Source organism: Telopea speciosissima, chromosome 7, assembly GCF_018873765.1.
Source record: "Telopea speciosissima isolate NSW1024214 ecotype Mountain lineage chromosome 7, Tspe_v1, whole genome shotgun sequence".
Taxonomy (NCBI): Eukaryota; Viridiplantae; Streptophyta; class Magnoliopsida; order Proteales; family Proteaceae; genus Telopea; species Telopea speciosissima.
In genome coordinates this window covers 29,508,920-29,535,175 of record NC_057922.1, presented here as the reverse complement: position 1 = coordinate 29,535,175, position 26,256 = coordinate 29,508,920, and the positions used below count along the sequence as shown (strand labels likewise).

The 26,256-nt window shown below is 38.3% G+C and overlaps 3 protein-coding genes across 4 annotated transcripts; 2 read left to right on the top strand and 1 right to left on the bottom strand.

Moving 5' to 3' along the window:
• The first annotated feature begins 2,523 nt into the window (after positions 1 to 2,523).
• Positions 2,524 to 24,764, top strand: LOC122669114 (cyclin-L1-1-like). Of its 2 annotated transcripts, none has more exons than XM_043865792.1 (9): positions 2,524 to 2,527; positions 19,673 to 19,833; positions 19,960 to 20,041; positions 20,214 to 20,354; positions 20,657 to 20,826; positions 23,306 to 23,579; positions 23,694 to 24,117; positions 24,221 to 24,259; positions 24,352 to 24,764. In XM_043865792.1, the coding sequence occupies exons 2-9, from the start codon at positions 19,682 to 19,684 to the stop codon at positions 24,423 to 24,425; spliced, it is 1,356 nt and encodes a 451-aa protein (XP_043721727.1). In that variant the 5' UTR covers positions 2,524 to 2,527; positions 19,673 to 19,681; the 3' UTR covers positions 24,426 to 24,764. The 2 variants fall into 2 exon arrangements, with proteins under 2 accessions (XP_043721727.1, XP_043721726.1); XM_043865791.1 differs by lacking the exon at positions 2,524 to 2,527 and adding an exon at positions 19,214 to 19,232 and having other exon boundaries at positions 19,674 to 19,833.
• Positions 5,403 to 8,715, top strand: LOC122669113 (probable 1-deoxy-D-xylulose-5-phosphate synthase, chloroplastic). Its single transcript, XM_043865790.1, has 10 exons — positions 5,403 to 5,561; positions 5,851 to 5,979; positions 6,041 to 6,205; positions 6,305 to 6,455; positions 6,545 to 6,816; positions 6,915 to 7,188; positions 7,292 to 7,599; positions 7,749 to 8,030; positions 8,129 to 8,413; positions 8,524 to 8,715. The coding sequence occupies exons 1-10, from the start codon at positions 5,424 to 5,426 to the stop codon at positions 8,683 to 8,685; spliced, it is 2,166 nt and encodes a 721-aa protein (XP_043721725.1). The 5' UTR covers positions 5,403 to 5,423; the 3' UTR covers positions 8,686 to 8,715.
• On the bottom strand, positions 9,530 to 13,913 carry LOC122669115 (NPL4-like protein 1). The gene is made up of 2 exons (XM_043865793.1): positions 12,819 to 13,913; positions 9,530 to 10,116 (listed from the first exon to the last, which is right to left on the bottom strand). Exons 1-2 carry the CDS (start codon positions 13,800 to 13,802, stop codon positions 9,862 to 9,864), a joined length of 1,239 nt encoding a protein of 412 aa, XP_043721728.1. The 5' UTR covers positions 13,803 to 13,913; the 3' UTR covers positions 9,530 to 9,861.
• Positions 24,765 to 26,256: the final 1,492 nt, after the last annotated feature.

Below are 26,256 nucleotides of genomic sequence, written 5' to 3'. Positions count from 1 at the left end.
ATACAATTGTGCTATCTAAATTTAACAAACTTGAGGCTTTGGTTTGGTTGTAATCGGTTTATGCAGTCATTTTTTAATTTAAGCACTTAATCGGTTAATCAGTTTCAAAACCAATGGTTCAACTGTTCTAAACCGAATCGAACTGTTTTAAAACCTTCAAAACTAACACTGAACCCTTTATATTTGGTTCTCTATTTTTAAAGGTCTGTTTCGGTTTGATTTGCCAATTTTGGTTCAAAGTTGACACCCTTACGTCATATTGCCACATCATCATTCCACATGGCATAAATATAATAGTGACCAATTATAAATATGTTATTTGTACCCAATAAATTATAAACATGATATTTATTTCTTTTCTATTAAAGGAAAAAAATATAAGTTATTCCTTAATAAGCAATACTTAATTTTCAAAATTTTGGAAACCCATACAAAGTTTCCAGAAGAGCAATTAAACTACGTGAGATGAATACATAAAAAAATATGAAAAAAAAAATGCATTTTAACCGTCCACCTTCGGTAAGCTTACCAAAATGTCCCTCTTTATTGTATCATATAAAATGATGATGTGGTAATTTCGACAGTTGGGTAGATAATACGTGGTATATATTAATCCCTTGTCAAATTTTAGAGGCTAATTCAATCAATTACCCTCCTATGTATTAGCATGCATCCTTATGCGTGTTTATTCACACCTATATGGTACTTCGACTACGATGTCCTATCACAATGTCTTGAATTTTGTCACTCAACAAATTTTGGGTTAAAATTTTACACCAGGATAAGGGACCTCAAGACCTTGAGGTATACCTATCCACAAAATTTAAGCTCCATCTGAACCATGTCGATATTTGGACCACCTTTAGTAAGCTTATTAAGTGAGAACGTTAAGAAAAGTTGTACCCAAAAAAAATATAACTATGTTTAGGACTTGATTTTCATGCACGGTCGTGTATAAGAGGAATCTTTTACACTGATTTTTAGTAACCATTAGATTAAAGTGTTTTAATCTGAATCGTCCAAGGATAAAGTAATGGTAGATACTTTCTCCTATATTGTACCTTTCAATTACTTTTTTAAATACATGTAAAAGACTTTTGTATTTATCAACATGATTAATAAAAAACAATAATAATAAATTTTAAAAAAAAAAAAAACAAAACAACTTCCTTTTGTTTCGTTCTCTGTAACTCCCCTTCTCACATCATCTTTCTATTGATTTTCTTTAAGAAATCCTTCCATGTTCCTACTTCTGTATTGATGACAAAGGGCCAACAAAGGCCAAGAAAAAAGGGTGGTAGTAGATCACCAGAGGAAAAACAGACAAACTTAGGGAGACCCTTAGGTGAAGCAGAGGCGGAGAACATATTTGTTCCAAGCTCAGAAAATACCCAAGCAAAGAGTTTCTAGGTTAAACAACCCTTGTACTCTTATACCCTGAAATGAAAACGAAAATCTATCCATTGCAGCCGAAGAATCAAAGCTAAACAAGCTTTTGATCTTCTTTAACCTGACCAAAGGTGCGGTTTGATTAAAGGTACAGTTCATTGGTATGGTTAGAACCTCATGCACCAATCATGTGTAGGATGCAGTAACACCTGCTTCCTTTAAGGAATTTGGAATGGCTAATACTCACACATTTCCAGGTCCAATTATGATTCATTTGGTCCTTCATCCCAATTATGATTTGGGATTAGAAACCATGTTTTGGCATGTGCCTAGCTAGAAGATCATAGGAGCAAATCAGAGAAATCTAGCTTTGTGAGTTCATATTTAATGGGTAAATTTTGTTATGATCACGCTGCAAACAGGTGGGACGAGGCATAGGGGTTTTGTTCATCTAACCAAATTGAGAATGAACACATTAAGTTCACAATCGTAGAGTCAGTTACAAAACAAGGTTCTACAGCTAGATCTGATAAAATTTCTGAGAAAAGTAGCAACTGGGAGAATTCTTTTACTTCAGCACAAAATTCCACACAAAAAATCAAAGCAAATCTATGCAATGGGTTCACTAGAACGAAAGCTGAATTTATAGGTTCAACCTCATCAGGTCTGTAATACCAGGTTTCATATCTTCAGAAGGCAACAATTTTCGGTAGAGTACGATGTCAAGGCCACACATGAAACCCTTGCTACTTGGCCAGAGGTTAGGGTTTGGGCGGAGCCGTGAGTTGCAGAAGAGGGGAGAATACGGGCAGGAGGGAAAGGGAATGAGGCAGGGCAAAATTCCATCACACATGAAACCCTTATTGCCTGGCCAGAGGTAAGAGGGATTGGGCGGAGCCGCCAGTTGCAGAAGAGATGAGGAGAACGTATTTGAAATAGGGAGTTGCAGAGAACGAAACAAAAAGAAGTTGTTTCGTGTTTTTTTTTTTTTTAATCATGTTGATAAATACAAAAGTCTTTTACACATATTTGAAAAAGTAACTGAAAGGTAATCGTATACGAGAAAGTATCTATCATTACTTTATTGTTGGACGGTTCAGATTAAAACACTTTTATTTGATGGTTACTAAAAATCAGTGTAAAAGATTTTTCTTATACACGATCGTGCATGAAACTTTTTCTCCTATGTTTATTATACAATTTTAGAAAAATCACTATTACCACAAATTAATTAGGTTAAGTTTTACAACTATGAATTTCCCTAAAACTGGGAAAGGGAATAATTACACGTATTAATTAAAATTTTAATTTACCAAAAAGTGGGTCATTTTATAATAAATCTATTAATTTAGCTTACAACTAAAACCAACTAAGCATATTTTTGGATTATTAATGTGTCTATTTTTTCTTATCTTTGTTTCTCAAACTACACTATCATATTCATACCCAAAAAAAAACTAGACTATCATATTCTTTTTACCGTTTTCAAGATAGTTTGCATTGGACTAGAATAATTTAAGAATTTGATTCAAAAAGTTGAATGACTTGTGATAAAACCAAATGATTGATACATTTATTAATAAATTGTTGAATTAGTAAAAAATTGGTTGTTTGTAATTTTTTTACAACGAAAACAAACTAAATTAATTTTCAGCTTATTAATATGCCTAAGGTATTGCAATACTCATTGTTTTAAGTTGTTTTTTTAAGTTAGACAATCATGATAATTTTTTGACTTTTAGGGTACTTAGCACTGACTTGAATACTTGAAAACTTGGGTCAAATGAAGGTCATAAAACTAAAGGATCAGATCCATCAGCTCATTAAATATATCAATATCCCAACTGACAAGAGAAGTTTCTACTTGTTAATTTATGTTTCAAGTATTCCAACAAATGGTTTTTACCTTTCTACATAAAAGTAAACTATAATGTTTTAGATTAGTTCTATCTATTATACGAAACAATAATTGTTTTTGTAATTATGGTGCATTGGGTCGATTATCACGAATTGGTCAAATGTTTATATTAATGGTCTAATATATTTTGAGAAGAACGTCACCTGATCGTGTAGAGCACGTTGTCCCTGCGCTCAGACACAGAGGTGCACGAAATGATCGCCGCACCCCTTGAAAATAAGAAAATGACCAATTAAACTAATTTTCAGTTTATTAATACGCCTAAGGTATTGCAATACTCATTGTTTTAAGTTGTATTTTTAAGTTAGACCATCATGATAATTTTTTTTCTTTTAGGGTACTTACCTGTGACTTGAATAATTGAAAACTCGGATCAAATGAAGGTCATAAAATTGAAGGATCAACATAGATCCATCATGTCCTTAAATAGACCAATATCCCAACTGACTTTGAATAATTCTTAAGAGAAGTTTTGACTTGTTCATTTATGTTTCAAGTATTCCGACAAATGGCTTTTACCTTTCTATATAAAAGTAAATTATAATGTTTTAGATTAGTTCTATCTATTATACAAAACAATATTTGTTTTTGTAATTATGGTGCATTAGGTCGATCAGCCCAAATTTCTATTTCGGCCAAATGTTTATATTAATGGTCTATTATATTTTGAGATAAAGAACGTCACCTGATCATGTAGAGCACGCTGCCCCTGCGCTCAGACACAGAGGTGCACAAAATGACTGCCGCCCCCCTTGGAAAGAAGAAAATGACCAATTAAACTAATTTTCAGTTTATTAATACGCCTAAGGTATTGCAATACTCATTGTTTTAAGTTGTATTTTTAAGTTAGACCATCATGATAATTTTTTTGTTTTTTAGGTTGCTTAGCATTGACTTGAATAGTTGAAAACTCGGGTCAAATAAAGGCCATAAAACCGAAGGATCAACATAGATCCATCATGTCCTTAAATAGATCAATATCCCAATTGACTTTGAATAATCTTAAGAGAAGTTTCTGCTTGTTCATTTATGTTTCAAGTATTCCGACAAATGGCTTTTACCTTTCTTCATAAAAGTAAACTAAAATGTTTTAGATTAGTTCTATCTACTATACGAAACAATAATTATATTTGTAATAATGGTGCATTAGGTCGATCAGCCCAAATTCCTATTTCGGCCAAATGTTTATATCAATGGTCTAATATATTTTCAGGATAAAGAACATCACGTGATCGCACAGAGCTTAGTTCTATCTATTATACGAAACAATAATTGTTTTTGTAATTATGGTGCATTAGGTCGATCAACTCGAATTCCTATTTCGGCCAAATGTTTATATGAATGGTCTGATATATTTTTGCGATAAAGAACGTCACATGATCGCGCAAAGCACGCTGCCCCTGCGCTCAGACATAGAAGCGCGTAAAATGACCGCCACACCCCTAGAAAGAAGAAAATGACCAGGGGTACGACGATCATTTCGTGCGCCCCTATGTCTGGGCGCATGGGCGGTCTGCACTGCGTAACCAAGTGGCGTTTTTTCTCCCTATAGTTCGCTTCAATAGTAACTTCTCTTTCTCTCCATGGAATGAAAAAGGGAAACATTAATGGCAGTCTATAATTGGGGCTGTCTGTAATTGAGTAAAAAGTAAAAAAACAGTAATGGCTGTCTATATTGAAAGGGAAAGATGGACCATAGTTATCTGACTGTTAGCTGGATAAACTGAAATAGTTAATGTAGAGGAAATTTTGTCCTTCTGCCTATATAGCTCCAACTCTTTCCATTTTATTTTCTCTTAATCATGTTACCTGGTATGTTAATTACCACGAATTTGTTTCCATGTATGAACCCTTAAATCATATGATTTGATAAATTCACCTTGGAAACCATTATTATTTCCAATGAGGTGGTCCAATGGTGGAAAAACTGCCATGCGTTTTTGTGCAAGTCCAATTGTCCAACTATGGTAGGAGGGAAGCCATTATAAATTAAGCCCAAGGCCCTTTACCTCTCCTCCTCAGCTCTGGTGATTCATATCAACTACTCTCTCTCTCTCCTCTTTCACTGGTTCTTGCCGTTGGTGTTCCTTTGTTGGGTCTTGCTATTACATTTCCAATGGCTCTGTCATCGTTTTCCTTCCCTGGTCATCTACTTAGAGAAGTAACTACATATCCCTTCAAACCCACTTCCAGATTCTATCATCAGTTCTTGGGAGCAGATCTGCAGAACCAAGATCAGAACAGGCTTACCCAGGTCTGAAATCTATTTATCTCTGTGTTTACGTTAATTAGAATGCTAGCCAATCAAACCACGTTGTTGAACGGAGACCGTGGAGAGGAATTCAGAATTGGGAGACTTGGGTCTTGTCTCTTTCGTTTAATTTTTGAAAGTTTCTTTCTGATGTCTCTAGTTGTCTCGTGTATCACAAGATGGTTTAAAAATAAGAAAAGACCCACCAAGATATTTTAGTTCTCAGCTACTATTAATGGTTTCCATTACAGTTTCTGATAGAAATGTGTGATTTTGATATGATTTGGTGCAGAGCAAGAAAAGGTTGGGAGGTGTTTGTGCATCACTATCAGAGAAAGGGGAGTATCACTCAGAGAGACCACCAACACCTCTTTTGGACACTATCGATTATCCAATCGACATAAAAAATCTCTCAATTAAGGTAGAAGGTGAATTAAGAAAAAAAATTTACTCTATATACTTTGTACTAACTGTTGATGCAGGAACTCAAACAACTTGCTGATGAGCTACGTTCCAATGTCATCTTCAACGTGTCTGCTACCGGAGGTCACTTGGGTTCAAGCCTGGGAGTGGTTGAGCTTACAGTGGCTCTCCATTACGTTTTTGATGCTCCACAGGATAAGATTCTATGGGATGTGGGTCACCAGGTACCTCTCAAGGCTCTTCTTCTCCCCTCCACCCCACTCTGTTTTCTCCTCTGTTTTTTATTCTGTTCTGAAATTACTATTACTCTCTTGATTATACAGACTTATCCACACAAAACCCTGACTGGGAGGAAAGATAAGATGCAAACTATTCGTCAAACGAATGGGTTATCGGGATTCACCAAACGCTCTGAGAGCAAATATGATTGCTTCGGCGCTGGTCACAGTTCAACCAGTATCTCTGCTGCCTTGGGTATCTCTCTATCCTTGTTTATCTCCCTGTCTATGTATGCAGCTTCTCAAGTATGGGAGATTTGATGGCAATTTGTTTTGGTCAAATAGGGATGGCTGTTGCAAGGGATCTGAAGGGGAGAAAGAACCATGTAGTTGCTGTTATAGGGGATGGTTCCATGACTGCAGGCCAAGCTTATGAAGCCATGAACAATGCTGGGTACCTAGACTCAGACATGATTGTGATCCTCAATGACAACAAACAGGTTTCCCTACCAACTGCTACTCTCGATGGCCCCGCACCACCTGTAGGAGCTTTGAGCAGTGCACTCAGTAGGTTGCAGTCCAACAGGCCCTTTAGACAACTGAGGGAAGCTGCCAAGGTAATAAACTTTATGAGAATCAGATAAAACCAGTCAGTTATTGATCCTTGAAACACCAATTGGTTGCTGATTTTCTTGCATTACTATGGTTGGTGCAGGGAGTTACACAGCAGATGGGTGGATCAATACATGGACTAGCAGCAAAAATTGATGAATATGCCCGCGGTATGATCAGTGGATCTGGTTCAACACTCTTTGAGGAGCTTGGTCTCTATTATATTGGTCCTGTTGATGGCCATAACATAGATGATCTTGTGTCCATTCTTGGAGAAGTTAAGCAGACCCATACAACAGGTCCTGTACTCATCCATGTTGTGACTGAGAAAGGTCGAGGATATCCATACGCAGAGAAAGCTGCGGATAAGTACCATGGTAAACTCAGAATCATAATTTGATCAATGAAGTTGCTCATTTGGGTTTACTGGGTATTAGGAGGAGAAAAACAAAAGATCAATTAATTGGTTGTTTTTTGCAGGTGTTGCCAAGTTTGACCCAGCTACCGGAAAGCAATCCAAAGCTATTGCGCTTACTAAATCTTACACCACTTATTTTACGGAGGCGTTGATTGCAGAAGCAGAGGTGGACAAAGACATCGTTGCCATACATGCTGCAATGGGAGGAGGGACAGGCCTGAATCAATTCCTCCGCCACTTCCCATCGAGATGTTTTGATGTTGGAATAGCAGAACAGCATGCTGTCACTTTTGCAGCAGGCCTTGCCTGTGAAGGCCTTAAACCATTCTGTGCTATCTACTCATCCTTCTTGCAGAGGGCATATGATCAAGTAAATCCAGTGCTTCACGTCCTTCGTTCTCGTTGTTATCTTTCTTCCCTTTTTTGATTAGCATAGTAATGTTTATCGTTCATAATAGTACGTATCTCAACTAAAAGACAGTAAATATGGCAAGTCTGAAAGCATTTTCCATACTGCAGGTGATCCATGATGTGGACTTGCAGAAATTGCCAGTGAGGTTTGCAATAGACCGAGCAGGGTTGGTTGGTGCCGATGGGCCTACACATTCGGGGTCATTTGATGTAACTTACATGGCATGCCTTCCGAACATGGTTGTGATGGCTCCTTCGGATGAGGCAGAGCTTTTCCGTATGGTTGCAACTGCTGCTGCAATAGATGATCGACCCAGTTGCTTCCGTTATCCAAAAGGAAATGGAATTGGTGTTCAGCTGCCACCGGAGAACAAGGGTACCCCTCTGGAGGTAATCTCGCAATCACCCATAATTTGTTTCCCCATTAGGAAGGTGTCTCACAAACTCCCTGATATAAACATTAATTTTCTGGTTCATTTCCTCAACAGGTTGGCAAAGGCCGTATTTTGATCGAGGGTGAGAGAGTGGCACTATTGGGCTATGGAACAGCAGTTCAAAGCTGTTTAGCTGCAGCATCTTTAGTGGAACAGCATGGCTTACGGTTGACAGTAGCAGATGCACGCTTCTGCAAGCCACTTGATCATGCCCTTATTCATAACCTTGCTAAATCTCATGAGTTGCTGATCACAGTGGAAGAAGGATCAATTGGAGGATTTGGGTCTCATGTTGCCCAGTTCTTAGCCCTCAATGGATTTCTCGACGGAGCAACAAAGGTATGATTCTTTATGATTTAGAATTTTGGATTATTAAGAACTCCACATTAGTAGTTCTGTAAGTGGGATCAGTAATACTTACTTTGTGAGTTGGTTGTTTCTTTGTGCAGTGGAGACCACTACTTCTTCCAGATTGGTATATTGAGCATGGATCACCACCTGATCAGATGGCTGAAGCCGGCCTCACTCCATCCCATATCGCTGCAACTGTATTTGACACACTTGGATTAACTAGAAAGGCCCTCGAGTTCATGGCACAAAGAAGGTTGTGATCACCCACCAGACATAGAAAATGAAATTATAGGGTATATTGATTTTCAATTTGGTTACTGTAGAAAAAGAAAAGTTTTAGCAATAAAGAAACTTAGAGCCAAATTCAAAGCTTCATGATTTTCTAGCCGGAGAAAAAGCATGAAATCCAAAAGGGGAAATGGTGGAAAAAAGGCAATAAAACTTAACTAGCTGGAATCTGGAATGAAACAGTTTTAAGTTTGGTTAGACATTGCATGGTAAATGCCCATAACCATAGTGTGCTTCCGCCGAAACGCTCTCACTGTATAACACCCACAGCTGGTAGATTTGAATGAGCATTGGGTTCTACCTCTATGCACATTTCCATCAAAGCATGGGCAGGGAGATCCCAAACGATAATTTCAGTTAAATGGATATAAATAGAAATGGTTTCATTTCACATAAACTTAAATGAATGACCTCTCACTTACCAGTTAGGCATTAACCAACTAGTATAACTCAACATGAATCAATTTTAAAGGTAGCAGTTATGTATCCAAAGAAGTCAAGATGAGATGACTCCATTCCATGTGAAATGCAAACAAGTCCTGAATGAGTAACATCCATGCAGAGCTACAAAGAACGTATTTTTGCCTTCCTTAGGAACCAGAATCGTAGTTAAAATAAGGTGAACTTCCTGTATTATCATGCATTTCTACTGTAAATTTAAGTGATTTTGGTTGAAAAATGAAGAAATTTTTCAATCATTATGAACAAGAAGTATACTCAATCATCAACTAAAAAATTTCCCATTTTATTTTGTTTTGTCACAAGTCGTAACTTTACAACATTTTATATCCAAACAGAAGGAGACTTCGCAAAGTCAAAGAAATAATTTCATTTCGTGTATGAACCAATCATAGCTTTTTAATTCAAGTAATCATAGCTCCTCAATGCCTTTGTGTATGGTGCATCTTATGATTGAGTAACCAAAAAAGCCAATATTGAATGCTTTAACGACAATTAACACAAATATTTTTATAAACATAAATATCTTGACAAACTTATGCAATAGAACCCTTTGGCTTGACTATCATAAGGAAATGTATGTAGGAGGCAGACTGCCATTTCAATGGCACGCGTGTTGTCAGAAGCTAATAGAGGTTGTTTCATAGGGCCAACATACATATATTCTCCAAGAAGACTTGTAATCACCATCAAGAAGCACCAGCCATGGACTCAATTAGGAGCTGGTAGCCTTCTGGAACTGATGTCTGTGCCAGTACACATTCAGCCAATGCAGGAACATCGGAATTGATGTCTAAATACCTGGCCAGTAAAAGCAGCAAGTGAAAATCAGAAATTCGCTTCACAAATGGGAGGCTCTTGGCCCGATCCAGATGATTCTTCAGGGCCCTCATTGTTACTGGGATATTCCTGTTCTCAATTGGGAAGGTTGATGAAAGCGGCCCCTGCATTAGCATGAAAATTCATATAAGGAAACACGACATAAATAATCCTAAATTTGGAAGAAACAATATCACACGCAACTAGTGCAACTCCACCAAGTTATTTCTTTTCTATTCTGTTTATGCAAACAAAAAAAATCTTAGAGAAACATTGCTTGATATTTTCATACTTATTGAGGAATTCAGATTGAAGTACCTAAAAGTACATAAAAAGGGTGGAGGGGCCATCAAAAGTTTGGGCAGAAACCCTAAAAATTTTGGTTCAAGAAAAAGAAAGGTCATATATGCACAAAGTTTCAGGGAAAAAAAGATTCATCTTCTGCAGCTGACCAAAATCCAGGAAGTTTCATTAAAAACATTTACCAGGATCATTTAATATAGGTACTAATTTTAAAATTTGGAGTTATAAAAAAAAAAACCAAAAATACGACTGATCCCCCGCCTTCCCCCCTCCCCAGGAAACAAAATGCGAGTGGAGAACACCAACAATTGGCACCTCCAGGCTCCAAGTCAAATATGAGCAACGATAAACAGATTGCTAGAGAAGTGCTGTCAAAGGTAACTTGTCTACATTATTAAGTGGTCATATAAAGAAATGATATCAGCCAAAATGGTATCCTTGTTGTTGAACAAAGTGCGGCATAAAACAATCCAGTTTGGATGCAGTGCTTCAAACCACAATCATGATGCCACTAGATTTTAAAAATATAGGAATAAACTCCGTCCAAATTCATAGTATCCTTTTGAGGTTGATATATATTATTCCTTTCAGTCACTACGAACACAAATGAGTTAATGAGTAGGATTTAGTATATGGGAGGAAACAATACAATATACATCAACAGAAAGATTGACCATTCAGTAGGTTGGAGTATGTAGCAGTGTGGTAAATTCCAGGGGTCATCCCAGACTCCTTTTTCTCATGTCTCTATTAAGGAAATGGCACGTGTCGGACTGTGGTGGGTAAAATAAAAAAATCCAAGGGGAATTGGACACTTCTGCAATTATTGATTCACAAAACCAGTAGCATGGAACAACCACATCTGGGGTTTTCAATCCATATCTCATAAACCTTAACTTCTCCGACCAGATAAATTAATCATCTTGGTTACTTCCCATGCTGGCAGGCATCAAACAATTAAAGACAAAGTTCTTAATCAATCACATTTTTTAGTATACATTAAAAATTATTGATGATTGGATAGTGAAATTCCTAAAATCCACCCACTTATGGCAAACTGACACTTGGCAAGGCTAGAACAAGGCACTCGAACTACTACTATATAGGCATACTAAGTCAACGCTGCAGTGTGCCAGAGGTATCAGGGCACGTCCCAAACACGCAGAAAGGTCTGGGTGTGCCCCCTTCTCGCAGAAAGGTCTGAGCGCACCGCCCATAGGCAGATAGGCCTAGCCTCTCCACCGCCATGCTAAGAAGTCAGATCCACGCACCATTTCTTCTATAAATAAAAAGATGAAATTCAAGGTAAACTCTCTAGACAACATCCGGAACCATTCCATTCACTACTGCTCTCTGATCTTCCCAAACTCTTATCCTGTTGTCCGGATTCTGACTTCAGCATCGTAGAGTCCCCTGCGGAATCCAACTCCGTTCCTCTCTTGTGCTCATTCTCTGGTTTAAGGTGTGAAAGTCATCCATTCAGATTTCAGCGGCAACAAATAGTTTTTTCTTCTTTGACCTACCTTTTATATGATAATGTCTTGCAGAGTTATGCAGGTTTTCTAGTGATTCCAAATCTTACACGTGCGCTAATGTTTTCAAGGGAGCCCATCATGCAATCAACAAATTGATTTATTGATTAAAAAATTTCTTACTCTATAAATTCGAGGCAGTACAATAACAATAGCCTGACAAATGTTTGGTTTGGTCCGATTCAGGTGCCAATTTTGCGCCCCCCCCCCCCCCCCACAGGAAATAAAAAATCTAGCAAACATGTCTAAGTTAATTAAGTTCCCAAAAAAATGTCATAAGTATCAGATTTTGAAACTGATAATGATAACACAATTCTAGAGATGTGGCGTTGATGGATTAGAGAGAGAGAGTCAATAAATGCAATCTGTTTTTTGTAGACAAACAAAAAATACATAAAGAACTAGACGTATAACCAAACCTGAAAAAAGAAATAGGAAGTGCAAGTGCTATTCCAAGATAAAATCAGATGCATCACTTGCTTCAGCAGTTACAAGTAACAGCCATAACATAATCAATATGGAAAAAAGTTTCAGACAGCAAGCATAATACATGGTGTGTGGTGGCTACGAAGTTCTTCTCGTTCTATGAAATACGTTTAACCAGGCAGTTGGCATCCTCCTCCCCCCCCCCCCCCCCCCCACCCCACCTCTTTTTTATAATTATAGGCCCAGTTGAAAATTGGTGTCCTGTCAAGTTAATTCTAAAATCTTATCCTGGATTTCTCTGGTATTTTGATTTAAGATGGGTTTCTCTGTGTTGTCAAGCGATGATAATTAATACATGGACATAGTTTTCCATCTCTATTTTCTATGCCAGAGCCACAAATGGGGGCCAGCCATTTCATAAGAATTCTGAAGGTTAATACTTAACATAGAGTTGGCTGTAGTGTACTTGTAGTTTGATTTTCAACTTGATATATATAGCATTGATCATCAGATAGAGCAAAAGATTGCATGGAAAAAAGGAACCAAATAAACCAGCTGAAACGTACCTGGTGATCCATTATCTTAACCACCACCAAGAAGAAATCATTGTCAACTTCCTTGGTATCCTTCACACCCACAACCACATCATTCTTCATTCGAGATAGCTTTGGGTCTGCATCTGCTGCGATATCCGTCTCGAACCAACCTTCCTTAAACAATCTCACACACATATCACTCATCTGAAAAGCTTCAAAGTGAACATCTGCACCACCATCCTCGTTGACTTCCAGTTTAACCACCGCCGTGACCCACTCCTTGAGATCATTCTGCCCGTGAAGCTCAGCGGCCTGGAGAATTTCAGAATTCGACAACGTATAGTCTTTCTTATTCTGCCCGACCGTCTGCGTGAATATAAAACCAACCTTCCTCATCCCCAACCCCAATGCAATTGCCTCCACTAGGTTTTCCTCATCAGGGTCCCTCAACAGGATCAAATTCTCTTCCGTTCCCTGCTGTGGAGGCTCATATATGAAATCCACCTCAACCTTTCCGTCCGACGACACCGTTCCATACATGAATCCGCCGCGCTTAACAGCGAAGGCTAGCGACTCATTCACGTAATGCTGGAACGCATTGGCTGTATCTCGATCGAATGACACAGATTCACAGTGCGGATTCTCCTGGCGGCCAACCCTCATCTGCTTGGCAATGAGATCGTCCATGGTCATCTTCCTCCCAAACGATCCAGAAGGCTTGACGGCTGGTCCAGCAACCGTTCTTTCCCCCTCATAAGCCAAATAAATCATCGAACCATGGGAAATTCCCAGTGAAGAAACAAGGGTCTGAGGATTCGACATATCTGTAAAACGAAGCATTTCATCTAGGGTTTTGGCAAGGAGCAAGTTTTGGTTTATCGAAAGGGTTTGATTAGATACAGGGACTCTCAACTGGTTCTCAATTAGGGCTTTAAGCTCCGAGACAGTGATGTGAGGACTATCAACTGTCACTCGCTCTAAGCCATCTCTGCTACGAACTCTGATCATCATCATCTTTGCTTAACTCGTCACTAAATTTGTTGGAGAAGCCTCTAAATCTAGAGAAGCAATACAGTTGTGTAGCTGTTTTAACTGATCAGTTCTACTGATTTAGCAACAAAAGTTGACGATTTGAGGAAGTAAAGACGACCTTGCAGAGCACGAAAAACCTCGAATCTCTCTCTCTCTCTGCCTGTAGCAGTAATGCAAGGAAGGAAGGCGAATTGGGGGAAGAATTTAAGAAGAAGATGGAGATAACAAGAAAAGATTGAGACCTTCTTCGGGTTTCAAGTGCTTTATATATAATGAGTCTCGGTCTTTCCGTCTTCGTAAGCAAAAAGTTATCAAGGAGATGATGAGAGAAAACTGGGATCCACATGTGAGGCAACATATTTTGACCGTCAGATCGGTGTCAGGAGGTGTTCGTGATAATAAACGGTTGTTATGTCCTTATGAGGTGTTGATTTGGTTCTAATCAGACGTTAGGAGATTTCTTAATGAAAAAGTTCTAAATTGAGATTGATTTACCTGTAATTTCCGAATCCTATCGTAACACTGTCTCGCAGTTCCCGTAAGTTATTTAATTTCAATAGATTTACAAATCCTAGTATGAGTGTATGACATGGTTTCTAACTGAATTAAAAAAGGTAAAAGTTTTTTTTTTTTGGTAGATAAAAAACGTAAAAGTTTAAATGGGTGTAAATGGGTTAGCCTTCGGGTATTCGATTCAGTTTTTGGTTCATCGACACCAAATCAGGTTTGAAAATTTTCAAACCGGACCTTCTTGGTTCGGTTTTGTTTGATTTAATTCTTATTCGTTTCGGCATTTGATTCTTATAAACGGTTTGATTCTGGTTCTTGTATCCGGTTTTTTATATATTTTTTGTTTTAAAAATAGATTATATTAATATAATGAAACGTCCAAGCGTATCCATACGAATACAACAGACAAAGCAATTAAAGATATTCTCACCTTCAACAATGCCATCTGCAGGAACTCTCAAATACTACCAAGAAAATCGATATCTAGGTCTACAAAATGCATCAAAAGCAAATTCATCACAAATAAAACTTGGAAAAACTTTAGAATCCCCCGAAAAGCCTCGTTTTGATTCTTATATTCGGTTCATATACTATAACTATAGTAGTATTATAACATATTAAGAAAATATCCTTGCCAAGTTATGTGGAACCTACAAACAAACACGGGAGCACGTGAATTTACCACCATGCCCCCCCGTGAAATAAAGAATTTCATCCATGTTGATGCCCCTACGTGTACTCTCATTGGCCCCACACTAATGCAAGGGCCACACATCTTGGCATGATCTTTTGCCCTAAATTATTAATACATTAATATATTATATTATAATATAGTAGTATTATATAATCTAATAGCCCTTATCTTTTTGTCCCATGGAAAGAGGGAATCATCCTATACCCAAATGCGCAGTGGAAAAGAGATCGATTCGGGTTTCTTTCACATCCCGTGATTATCAAATAATTAAAACACTTAATGTAAATAAAAACATCAAGATCTGCTAACCTATTGAGCTTCAAGTGTTGCTCCTGCTCTAGATAATGGTTATTCCCCTAACGAGCCAATCAACAAAGCCCTAATCTGGGTCTCCTTGATGCAAGTAGAAGATTCCTAAGCCAAACTAGAATTTCCTCTGCAATACTTGGATCAAATCCGAAAAATCAGGTTTCCAAAACCCTAACCATATCTCAAAACCCTAGAGAGCAAGAGATCAAAAGAGAAGAAGAGAGAAGAGAGAGTGCCTGCGATTTTTCAAGAGGGGGGCAAAAAAAGTCGTCCAGACTTGGAATCTTTTCTGCGCCCTCCTCTGGTGTGTTTAAATAGATGAGGCTCTACCTCATTCCAAGTGAGAGTCAGACTCTCTCTCTCTCTTGTTTGACTTTAAACCCTAATGGGCTTAAATGGACTTCTAATTAGTGAAGAAGCAGAATCTAAAAGGGAATAATATAATTAATTAATTTAAATATTAATGGACCTTAAATAGCATCAAGCCCATACTAGTTTAAATAAATCAATTAATAATTAACAAATCTTAGAAATACCTCTACATGTCAAATATGCATCAACCCTCCACTAAACAACATCGTCGTCATGGAATCTAGGGCATGTACACTAGTATTGCCAAATCTCATTCCATGGTACATGTCCGTATCAGAGCATCTGTGTACATGATCGGAATCTGCAAAACAGGATTAAATGAGTTAATTAAATTCTTAATTATAAATTAGCATTTTATGTGAAAATATATTTTGCAAAAACCATTTAATAAAATGATACAGGCACCTGATTCAAATCCGACCATCCATAGACAAACTCCCCTTGATGTTCCTCAATCGAGCAGTGGAGACCATGTTGAGTGACTCTTTCACTCGCATAATAATTACGCATTCCCAGAAACTGGCTTTAGTTCTCTTGAACCGTAGTCATTGGTGAACCAAAGAACACGCTCACATCATGCAGTGACAAAGCCCTCTCAAGTACTGGGTCTCGGTGACACAAGTCTATCCCAAACCTACATCTGGCAATAATACATGAGGGAATCGACAAAATAAGATTCTTTGTCAATACACACATCAACATGTGTGTACTCGCATTCGTACCCTAACATCAAACATGTCTACCCATACCCAATGCGACGACCATATGATAAGGGCTACCTAACCCAAACCCTAATCGTGACTACCAATTTAAAGTAAAACTTATGGACATATAGTGCTCAAAAAATTTATATCACATGTGATCATATTAAATAAAAATGTATGAAATATTTAATACATAATAAATCAGGTTGAACCGGATTGAACTGGGCTTGATGGACAGACATATCCAACAATCTCCCACTTATACATCAAAGCCAATTCCCCATACATTTTAAGCTCATGCCCTCCATGTGTTTCTCAAACACTCCAGGGGATAAACCCTTTGTCATGGCATCCGACACATTTTTAGTTGTGTCCACTTTGGAGATAGTCACGTCGCTCTGCTGGATAATCTCCCTGATAAAGTGATACTTCCATTGCACGTGTTTGTTGTTGTTGTTGTTGTATACAATCTAATACAAATATTAGAAATATGTTAGTATCCCAATTTGGTTCAGTTTTGGTTTGAACCGACGGTTCCTATGCTAAAATCGGATTCAAACTAAATTTGGTTCCTACATTCCATAATTGAACTTTATTCGGTTCAACTTATTTGGTCCAGTTTTTTATTTTTCGGTTATGGTTCCAATTTGAAACCTTTAGCATCAATATTTATCATGTCGTAAAGTGGAATAGAGTTGTAATTTTGTGGATGGATAGACAAAAGGATCCATGCTCACATATCAAGTTTTCAACCAAATGTTTAAGGTAAAAGGACTTTGTTTGGGAGTGTGGCTCTAGCGCCCAAACACAGGATGATACAAAATGACCACCCTACCCCCCATGAAAGGTGAAAATCCCGCCCATATAGATGTTTCCATGCATGCTCCTAGCACAAGGGCCACTCCAGGATAGAAAATTCTTTCCCAATATTTTATCAGGTTTGTTGTAACCAAGTTCAAAATTGTATAAAGATTAGAAATTGAAGAAAATGTATTACTGAAACAGTATAAAATTTTGAAAAATAATTTTCATTCTCAAATTTAAGACGTTTTCATCAAAGTAGTGATGGTATCTTGTTCATTGGTATTCTTGGCATCCATGGAGGACTCCAACAAATAGTATGTATATTATATGCAAATCATTTGGTTTTGGTTTTCACATCTTGTATATTGAATTAAACCAAAACCAAGTCAATTGACGTCCTTGGTGGCAATATTGTCCACCCCTAAATTGACGAGGACCAATTAAATCCGACCAAGACACCCCTAAATAGAGGTAGGGATGCAACAAGTTCAGATTGAGCCGGGCTTTTTAAAGCCCCAGCCCAACCTTGAATTCCCTTAGTCGGGCATAGGCCCGGTTTGACCCTGACTCAGGGTCTGAAAAAATCAAACCCTAACCTGCCCTCATGGCCGAGCCAAGTTGAACCTGATCGGCCTTGAACATGGAGAGGGGGAAGGGAGATGCAGGCGTTGAGTTCTTTCCTAATGCCATTATTCCCCTCTTCCTTGTTTTTTGTTCTTGCTCAGTTGTTGTTCCTGTTCTCTTCTAGTGTTTGGAATATTGTTCATGATTCCCAAGGTTGCATCACCATTCCAATTGGCTAAAAGATCTAATAATAATTGGATAACCAGATAATTTTAATGATTTTGTTTGTTCTTTCATTGAGAGATTACTTAGCCAATCTCCTTCAGCTCCTTCAGGGAGAGGCCCTTGCCATCCGTGAGGTGATGCTGATAATATCATTTTCACAGTATCTAACCCAATCTCCTTCAGCCATGTTCTTTAAGGAGAGGTCCTTGCCATCCGTGAGGGTCTAATTAGGAGTGTAAATGAATAGCCGAAATCCGTTTCCGTATCTGTGTCCATATCCGTTTAGCACTATCCGAATCCGTCCAAAAGCTAAACGGATGCAGATACGAATAGACTATAGCTATCAGAAAAGCTATATTTACATGTAAACGGATAAAATATCTGATCTGTATCCGTGTTCGTATCCATTTAGCACTATCTGAATCTGTCCGATTGCTAATCAGATGCGGATGCCGATATAGCACTATCCAAGCTGAATCTAATCCGAATCCGATCCGTTTAAAGCGTCTGATCCTTGCTATCGGCGACTGCCTGGACTTTGTTATGGTGGAATCTGATAATGAGCAGTTGATCCGTCTGGTGTCTGATAGCAGAAAAGGCCCCCTCCGGTGGAGATTCTATCCATTTATCAGGATATTATTGAGTTGTCGCTGATGACTTTGCCCGTAGGGCTGTGTCTTTGGGTTATAAGACACTCTGGCCCAGTGCCACCCCCTGGCTTGTGCTAGCCTGTAACAGGGACTTTTCAAGTTCCCCTCACTCCAATCAATAAACTTGGGCGGATTCAACCCAATGCCTCAATTTTGGCCCGGCCCGGCCCTATCTTAGGACCAGAAATTACCAGTCCTGACCCACACTTAAGATCAGGATATCTCAGCCCAGCCCTGTTTAATAGTTGGTCCAGATAAAAAATGCAATAGCAATAAGGAAAAAGATTTTCTTCTCGATCTCCCTCGGTCCTTCTCCCCAGCCTCTATCTCTGCACTAGGGTTTTAAAACGCGGAATCGGAGATGGAACGGTCTGCGGCGATTCCGATCTCCTGGAGTGATGGTTCGAGGCTCAATAATTAAAAGTAATAGCGGGGACTTTAATACAGTCTGAAGCGTCTAATTTCGAAATCCTCTTCTTCGTGGTTTCGAATCCCTTTGTCCTTCCTTCCAACATCGGACGAACTGATTTCGGGTCTCCGTTCTTCACAGCAAGAGTAGCAAAAGCTGCAAAGGTCAGTTGTTACCTCTTCTTCATTCTTCTATTACTGTATCCATCTGCTTTCGATTACGTTTGCCACGCTTATTGGATTCCTGTATTCTTCGCTTTCTTTAAAATTTAGGGATAGGTTCAATTAGGGTTTGATCAATTAGCACTCATGACTTGATTTCCCCTCGTTTGATAAAGTATTAATTGCATTTTTTTTTTTTTTTAAAATCTCTGAGCTTCGATTGCAGCACGGAGGAGTATTGTTGGAAAACATATCAAGTCCATATGCTCAAATTAGAAAGTCTATAATGAAAAAAAAAGAAAAAAAAAAGAAGAGAGAAACTAAGAAAACAATTTGCACTTAGTTAAAAGGCATTTTCTTAAGCTAGTTGGTTAGATTGCATGCAATGCGTCTGCCTTCATGGGTTTTCCCTTAACCTTACCTTAACTGAAACTTGGATTTGTTTTGCAGCTGTTCATAATGATTTACACAGCACTCGATACATTCTACTTGACGGATGAGCAGTTAAGAAACTCCCCGTCAAGGAAAGATGACATAGATGAAGCTACAGAAACAACACTTAGAATTTATGGATGTGATCTCATTCAGGAAAGCGGCATTTTGCTCAAATTGTATCCTTTTTTATTCTTTTAAATTATATAAATATTCCCTTGGTTAATCATGCTCTTGTTTTTTTCTTTTGAAATTGATTTTCCTTTTTATTATTATATTGTGTTTTCTTAATCTGATTATGACAGACCTCAGGCAGTAATGGCAACAGCCCAAGTTCTATTCCATCGTTTCTACTGCAAGAAGTCATTTGCTCGCTTTAACGTGAAGGTTCCATTTTCTACACCCCTTCCCCCTCGCCAAATTATTATTATACCCCATGTGATGTAATCTCTTTTGTTTTCCTCGATAATAATTTTTAAGCCATTGCAATCATTATCTGGTTTTGAAGATCTTATATCGGCACCGACTCTGTATACAATTGGAACTGATTTCTTTGCAGAGGGTTGCTGCTAGTTGTGTTTGGCTTGCCTCAAAGCTGGAGGAAAGCCCTAGGAAAGCAAAGCACGTGCTCATGGTATTCCATAGGATGGAATGTCGGAGAGAAAATTTACCCATAGAGCATTTGGACGTCTTTTCTAAGGTTAAACTGAAACATGCACATAGATATTTTTTGTTTTTTTTTTTATTATTATTAAATTTCGTTAATCCTAACCAACTTCTGATTCTTTTATATCGTATTGTTGAGTGATTTTTAGAGTTTCTGTTGGGCTTTTCTTTCCCCTGTCCATCCAGTATCAATGACAAGGCTCAGATATCCCCTTTCTATGCAGAAGTTGGTTAGGGTTGCTGCTGCAAGTAGTGCTTGCACTAATGGAATTCTGATGTGTCTTCTTTTTAAAGTAAGTAATTATTGTCTATGGAATTTTCTTTTATTTGTCTCAGAAATATTCAGAGTTGAAGATGGACTTGAACAGAACAGAGAGACACTTATTGAAAGAGATGGGTTTCATTTGTCATGTTGAACATCCTCATAAGTTCATATCGAACTACCTTGCTACACTTGAAACACCTCCAGAGTTAAGGCAGGAGGCTTGGAATCTTGCAAATGATAGGTACTTATCTGGATGAATTTCCTCTCTAAGTAATATTCTGTTGCTACATCATACTCACCTTTTATTCCCTCTTACGCTGCTTGAATTGATATTTAAGTGTAGTAATTTTTGTATGTGCCATTCAGATTTGAGTATGAATAATTATCAACTTTCAACTCGAGAGCATATGATCTGAGTAACAGTTGCTTCCACTTTGCCTGTTAAAATTGTTGCAATAGATTATGATATTGTTCTGTTGAAGATGAAGTGAACTTTGGAATGCCAAATGATTTGCAGGATTGTATTGTTCTTGTGCTGTTGTCCTGTTACCTTCTTGGAACTTTAAAATGATTGTTGATGGCAGCCATCACCCTGTGACATGTGATGCTCTCCTAGATGTATGGTACTTATCTAATTGTACAATTTTTCAATTTCCATACGTAACAAGGATCAAGTCTCACTAAGAAGTCTCATTGTACAAGGCAGTTGGCATTGGGCATTGGTGCAGGTTTAATAAACTTGAGCAGAGTAGAAATTTAAGGTGGTCTGTGCTCTGTGGGGTTGATTGATGAAATGAGATGAATGGGTTGTGAGATTAAAGTTTGTAACATTGAGGTTTGATGATGGCTTATCATAGCTTATGAGGGAACAGAAGAAAATCAACCAATGATATTGGAGAAAATTGTTTATGAGGAGAGACAGAAATAACTTACTAGGATAAATGAACAATTATGCTTTATTAACAGGTGAATGAAGGACATACTTTTGTAAGGGGTGTCTTACATGGAGCCTTATGCTACTCAATACTGTAACATTGCCTTTAGGACTCGTTCCCCTAGAATAAGCCCGAAACGTAATAGCATAAAAAGGGCGTACCCAGTGCACGAGGCTCCCGCCACTGCGGGGCCTGGGGAGGGTCATAATGTATGCAGCCTTGCTCCTACTTTCGCAGAGAGGTTGTTTCCAGACTCGAACCTGTGACCACTTGGTCACAAATGGAGCAACCTATACCATTGCACCAAAACCTAATAGCATACTAAACCAAAATAACAATGGTTAGAACGGTTCCCAGTTCACACCTCCTTGGACCCTGCAAGAGTTGACTTGCAACAGTTTATGGCCTTTTATCTATATATATTTTTCGTAATTATCAGTAAAATGTTTTGGTTTGTTGGACCCACTTAAGAACCTTCCTATCTCTGATGGGTTTGTCCTCTGGCTATTTAGACTTGATATTTCAAATTAGATTCTGTATTGCTGATTTCTATCTAAGTAGCTAGTGCTCGTAATAAACATGGACAGTTAGGCCTAGAAAAAAGACAAAAGCTACTTAAAAGAATGATGAATTTAAAAAAAAAAGTGTCCCAGTGCACGAGGCTCCCAGTACTGCAGGGTCTGGGAGGGGCAAATGTCCGCAGCCTTATCCCCTGCTTCGCAGGAGAGGCTGTTTCCAAGTTTTGAACCCACAACCAATAGGTTGCAAAAGAATGATGCAGTCTCATCTATAAAACCCTGTGTATCATTGTGAAATTTAGGATTTGCTCCCCAAATGAAGTATTGCCACATGAAAGTGACCAAAACTTGGCCTGGGATTCAAGCAAGAAGGGTAACAGGCAAAAATAGATGTATCCTTGAGATTCAATGGAGAGAGGGAGGGGGCAGAAAAGTTTAAAAGGGCATCCAAGAATTACCAGAGCTGGCGGTTACAAAAAGGACCAGATGTGATTTTGACAGACATGCCCTGGGCATTAAGGAGAACATGGATTGTTGGAGAACAAAAGTGGACTGCTGTCACTGCTCCATAGATGATGGGACGTATGATTGAGATAAGGTACTTTATTTTGACATGTGTCCTGTCTGAGGAATTCCTTGCCTATCTGATAGAATGACAAACAGACACTGCCTTGTGACAAATAACCATTAGTGCGTGGACACCAAAAACATTGTTGCAGTTTGGACATTGGTCTGAAGAAAAAAAGAAAAAGGTAGAGAGTGTCATTCATTTTATGGATTTATGGACCTAAAATTTAGACTGAAATATCCAACAGAATTTTGGTCATCAGATGGAAATGCCCCCCTCCCCCCCAAAATAAATAAATAAATAAAATTACAAATAGGGATAATGGAGCTTTCATGTTGTACTGATTATATTCCTACCTTTTGTTTTAGGCCTTTTTAGAGACTTTATTTCACTCAAGGAGGTCAACACCTCCCCTTATTGAAATCTGCTTGCATGTTGAGCCCTTCCATTGCTTGAAGTATCTGTTTTACTCCCTTTTCATTTTATCTCTTTTAGTTCATCATTATAGTTGTATTGTAATTGTTTGTCATCATTCTGGGTTTGTATCTCTTTAGGGTTTGTATCTCTTTATTTTTTTTACTCTGCAATGTATATTAATTTTCTGTTGGGGTGACCATTTATTTCACTTTTGCTAAACAAGTTTGCTTTGATTCAAGCTTCCATGTCTGAATTTGTCCTTCCATGAATTATTTTGAGCAGCCTGCGTACAACCTTGTGTGTTAGATTCAAGAGTGAAGTTGTGGCTTGTGGTGTTGTATATGCGGCTGCTCGAAGGTTCCAGGTACCACTTCCTGAGGACCCTCCATGGTGGAAGGCTTTCGATGCAGAGAAGTCTGGGATTGATGAAGTCTGTAGGGTTTTGGCACACCTGTACAGCCTTCCCAAAGCACTACACATACCAGTGTGTAAAGATGGGGATTCATTCACAACATCAAGACAGACAACAGACTCACAAGGGCAGCAAATTTCGAAGGTGAATTATGATCTTATGCTTCATTCTCATTTCTTTGCAAGATGGAATTTGGGTGTATTCTGTGACATTTTATTGGTGGAACTTGACTGTCAATGATTTTTATCCTTTGCTTAGGAAGGAACACCGAATGGACTGGCAGGTAATAATGATACATCTAGTCCCAAGGTTGTGCCTGCAGTTGCCAATCCAGACACCAGTGGTTCGAAAGGTGCAATTGTAAAAGTAGCCTGTGAAAAATTAAAGGAGTCCAAGAAAAGTGATGATGATGCCAAGAATCTCCCAATTGATGAAGTGATGAGAGAAGAACTTCCATCAAAGTCCAAGGCTGAGCACAGACAGGAGGGAAGTGGAGAAAGGAACAGGGAGAGGGATAGGGAGAGGGAGAGGGAGAGGGAGAGATCAAAGGCTTGGGACCGTGATAGGGGAAGGGATGGAAGGGATTCTGACAGGGAAAGGGAACGAGAGAAAGAGATGGAAAGGGAACGAGACAAAGTCAAGGATAGAAGTCATCGTTCCAAGGACAAGGGAAAAGATTCAGGTTATCTGAGTCACCTTTATTTCTTATTTGTTATATTGAATTTTCACAATTTCTTCTTTGATATGTCCAATAATTCCTATGCTGTTTATGTGCATGGTTTCAGGAGGGCATTCAGAGAAATCAAGGCACCATCCATCACGAGGTATGTATGTGTTCTTCCATTGTTCTTACAATGCATAGCATTTTCTTGAAGAAGGATCCATCCATCTGAGTCTGCTTTATCTTTTTTTTCAGATCGTAGCGACTACCATAGCTCCTCCTATTCATCCCGCGAGAAGGATCGACACAGACATCATCCATACACATGAATCAGAAGTATTCTTTGCCTTCTGACTACTGGGTTTTTGCAGCTTGATTACCCCAAACTGTATATTTTATCTGGACGTAAAAATCAATCTAGACGGAAAATAGATGGTGAAAAGAGTGAGGGCATCCATTCCAGATTTCTTGTAGTTATAAAGCTGTCATGTTGGGGAAATAGTATATTGCTTTAGGTTGTGTTTAATTATCAATATGCAAAGCTTGGCAAATTGCTGCATGTGGATGTTTTATTTGCAGAACTGGTCTGTATTCTTGGATCCTATCTCTGTTAAATTAACATGTTTGAACTGCGAATGAGCTGGTACACCACCTCCCTTTGCTTAAAATTATCAGATGCAAAGAATAGTGTTTTTGTAGTGGATGAATGTTCATTGAACACTGTCTAGTTTTGTTCACATCGAAGCTGAGGTTGATTGCTGCCTGAAACTAAATTGTTCACTATGGGGTTGCAGTGTCGCTGCATATCGTCCTCTGCAGAAAAATGAATTTAGATAATAAGCTAATGTGTTGAACTGAAGGGGAATTCTAAACTCTGAGACTGATAAGAGGGGTGAAAAAGGTCTCTGAGCTGGTGGCGTGGGCTACGAGCACACTCCTCTCCTCTCCCTCTATTGACCAACCGTCTCCTCACCCCACCAGCTCAGAGAAAACTCTCCCAATTAGAAGAAATGTATTCATTTTACACTATCCAATAACTGCCATTTCTTTGAAAAACTCACAGGGAGGCTCCAATGTTGAGAATGCCCTTGTAATAAGATTACAGCCCTCTTGCTCTAACGCAAGTACGCAACTGCAGTGTGGGGATCCATGTCTAGGGCCCAGGGAGAACAACTCTTTCATTTATTTTTTTGTGGGGGTTTAAAAACAACTCTTTCATTCTTATGAAGAAATATCCAAAATGTAATAATTTCACTTATAAAGTTTGCACAAATAATTCACCTTTAGGGTTTGTTTGGGTTAGAAGAATTGAAAAATGGACTGAATATGCTAAGATTTTCTCTGAAAGTAGAGACACAGGAATTTAAAATGGACGTCATTTTCTAAAATTTTGTATTTTGTTTTAAGAAAGTTTTTTAGACTAATATAATTTTCTTTTGTTTTTAAACATTTTCTGACGAAACTAAAGGAGCCAAAGATGTTAAAACTTATATATCATTTGGTCACTCTTAACCCATGTTTGAGACACTTATCCAACTTGCTTGGGGCTAAAACTAAACCATTAAGATGGGGTGTATGGTCTTCTAAAACATGGACCCACCATGGTTTGGATTTAAGTAAACCCTTCTTTCTTAAACTATTAATATTTACATAGACCATGTATTTTTCATTGAAATATCATCCAAAATCTCAATTTTCTAGAGAGAGTTTTTGCATTTCTTTGAAATTTGGAGTTGAGTAGCATCACAGAGATGTTCATGCTTTAGCTTTATCAGCGTAGACGAACCGTAAGCTTAGAAAACCATTCCCCTTGGTTTGTTAGTTCTCAGGTGTATAAAAAGAGTTTAATAGGAGGGAAAAAGAACTCTATCAGGGAATGCTGGCATCTATCTCTCTCCTTCCTATATGAAAAGACACCTCTACCCCCTTGTTTTGAGGAAGAGAGATAGACAGATGGGAGTGCTGGCATAGGCCACACTCCCTGACAGAAAACTACTTCCCTTAATAGGATTAGATTCTATTACATGGACGTATCATCCTTGTTTGAACAGGGATGAAGTGCCATCCTTGTTTTAACAGGTACAGATGTAGAAGACTATGCTAGAGTCAGGTCGGAATAATGCGTCAGCACTCTCTGAAGCTGAACTAAATACTGCTAAG

Coding starts and splice junctions, on each gene's coding strand:
- LOC122669113 (XM_043865790.1), top strand. CDS start 5,424: ATGGCTCTGTCATCGTTTTCCTTCCCTGGTCATCTACTTAGAGAAGTA. Junction 5,562..5,850: donor ATCAGAACAGGCTTACCCAG/GTCTGAAATCTA, acceptor GATTTGGTGCAG/AGCAAGAAAAGGTTGGGAGG. Junction 5,980..6,040: donor TAAAAAATCTCTCAATTAAG/GTAGAAGGTGAA, acceptor CTGTTGATGCAG/GAACTCAAACAACTTGCTGA.
- LOC122669115 (XM_043865793.1), bottom strand. CDS start 13,802: ATGATGATGATCAGAGTTCGTAGCAGAGATGGCTTAGAGCGAGTGACA. Junction 10,117..12,818: donor TTAAGATAATGGATCACCAG/GTACGTTTCAGC, acceptor ATGCTAATGCAG/GGGCCGCTTTCATCAACCTT.
- LOC122669114 (XM_043865792.1), top strand. CDS start 19,682: ATGATTTACACAGCACTCGATACATTCTACTTGACGGATGAGCAGTTA. Junction 20,827..23,305: donor TGGAATCTTGCAAATGATAG/GTACTTATCTGG, acceptor TATTTTGAGCAG/CCTGCGTACAACCTTGTGTG. Junction 23,580..23,693: donor AAGGGCAGCAAATTTCGAAG/GTGAATTATGAT, acceptor TCCTTTGCTTAG/GAAGGAACACCGAATGGACT.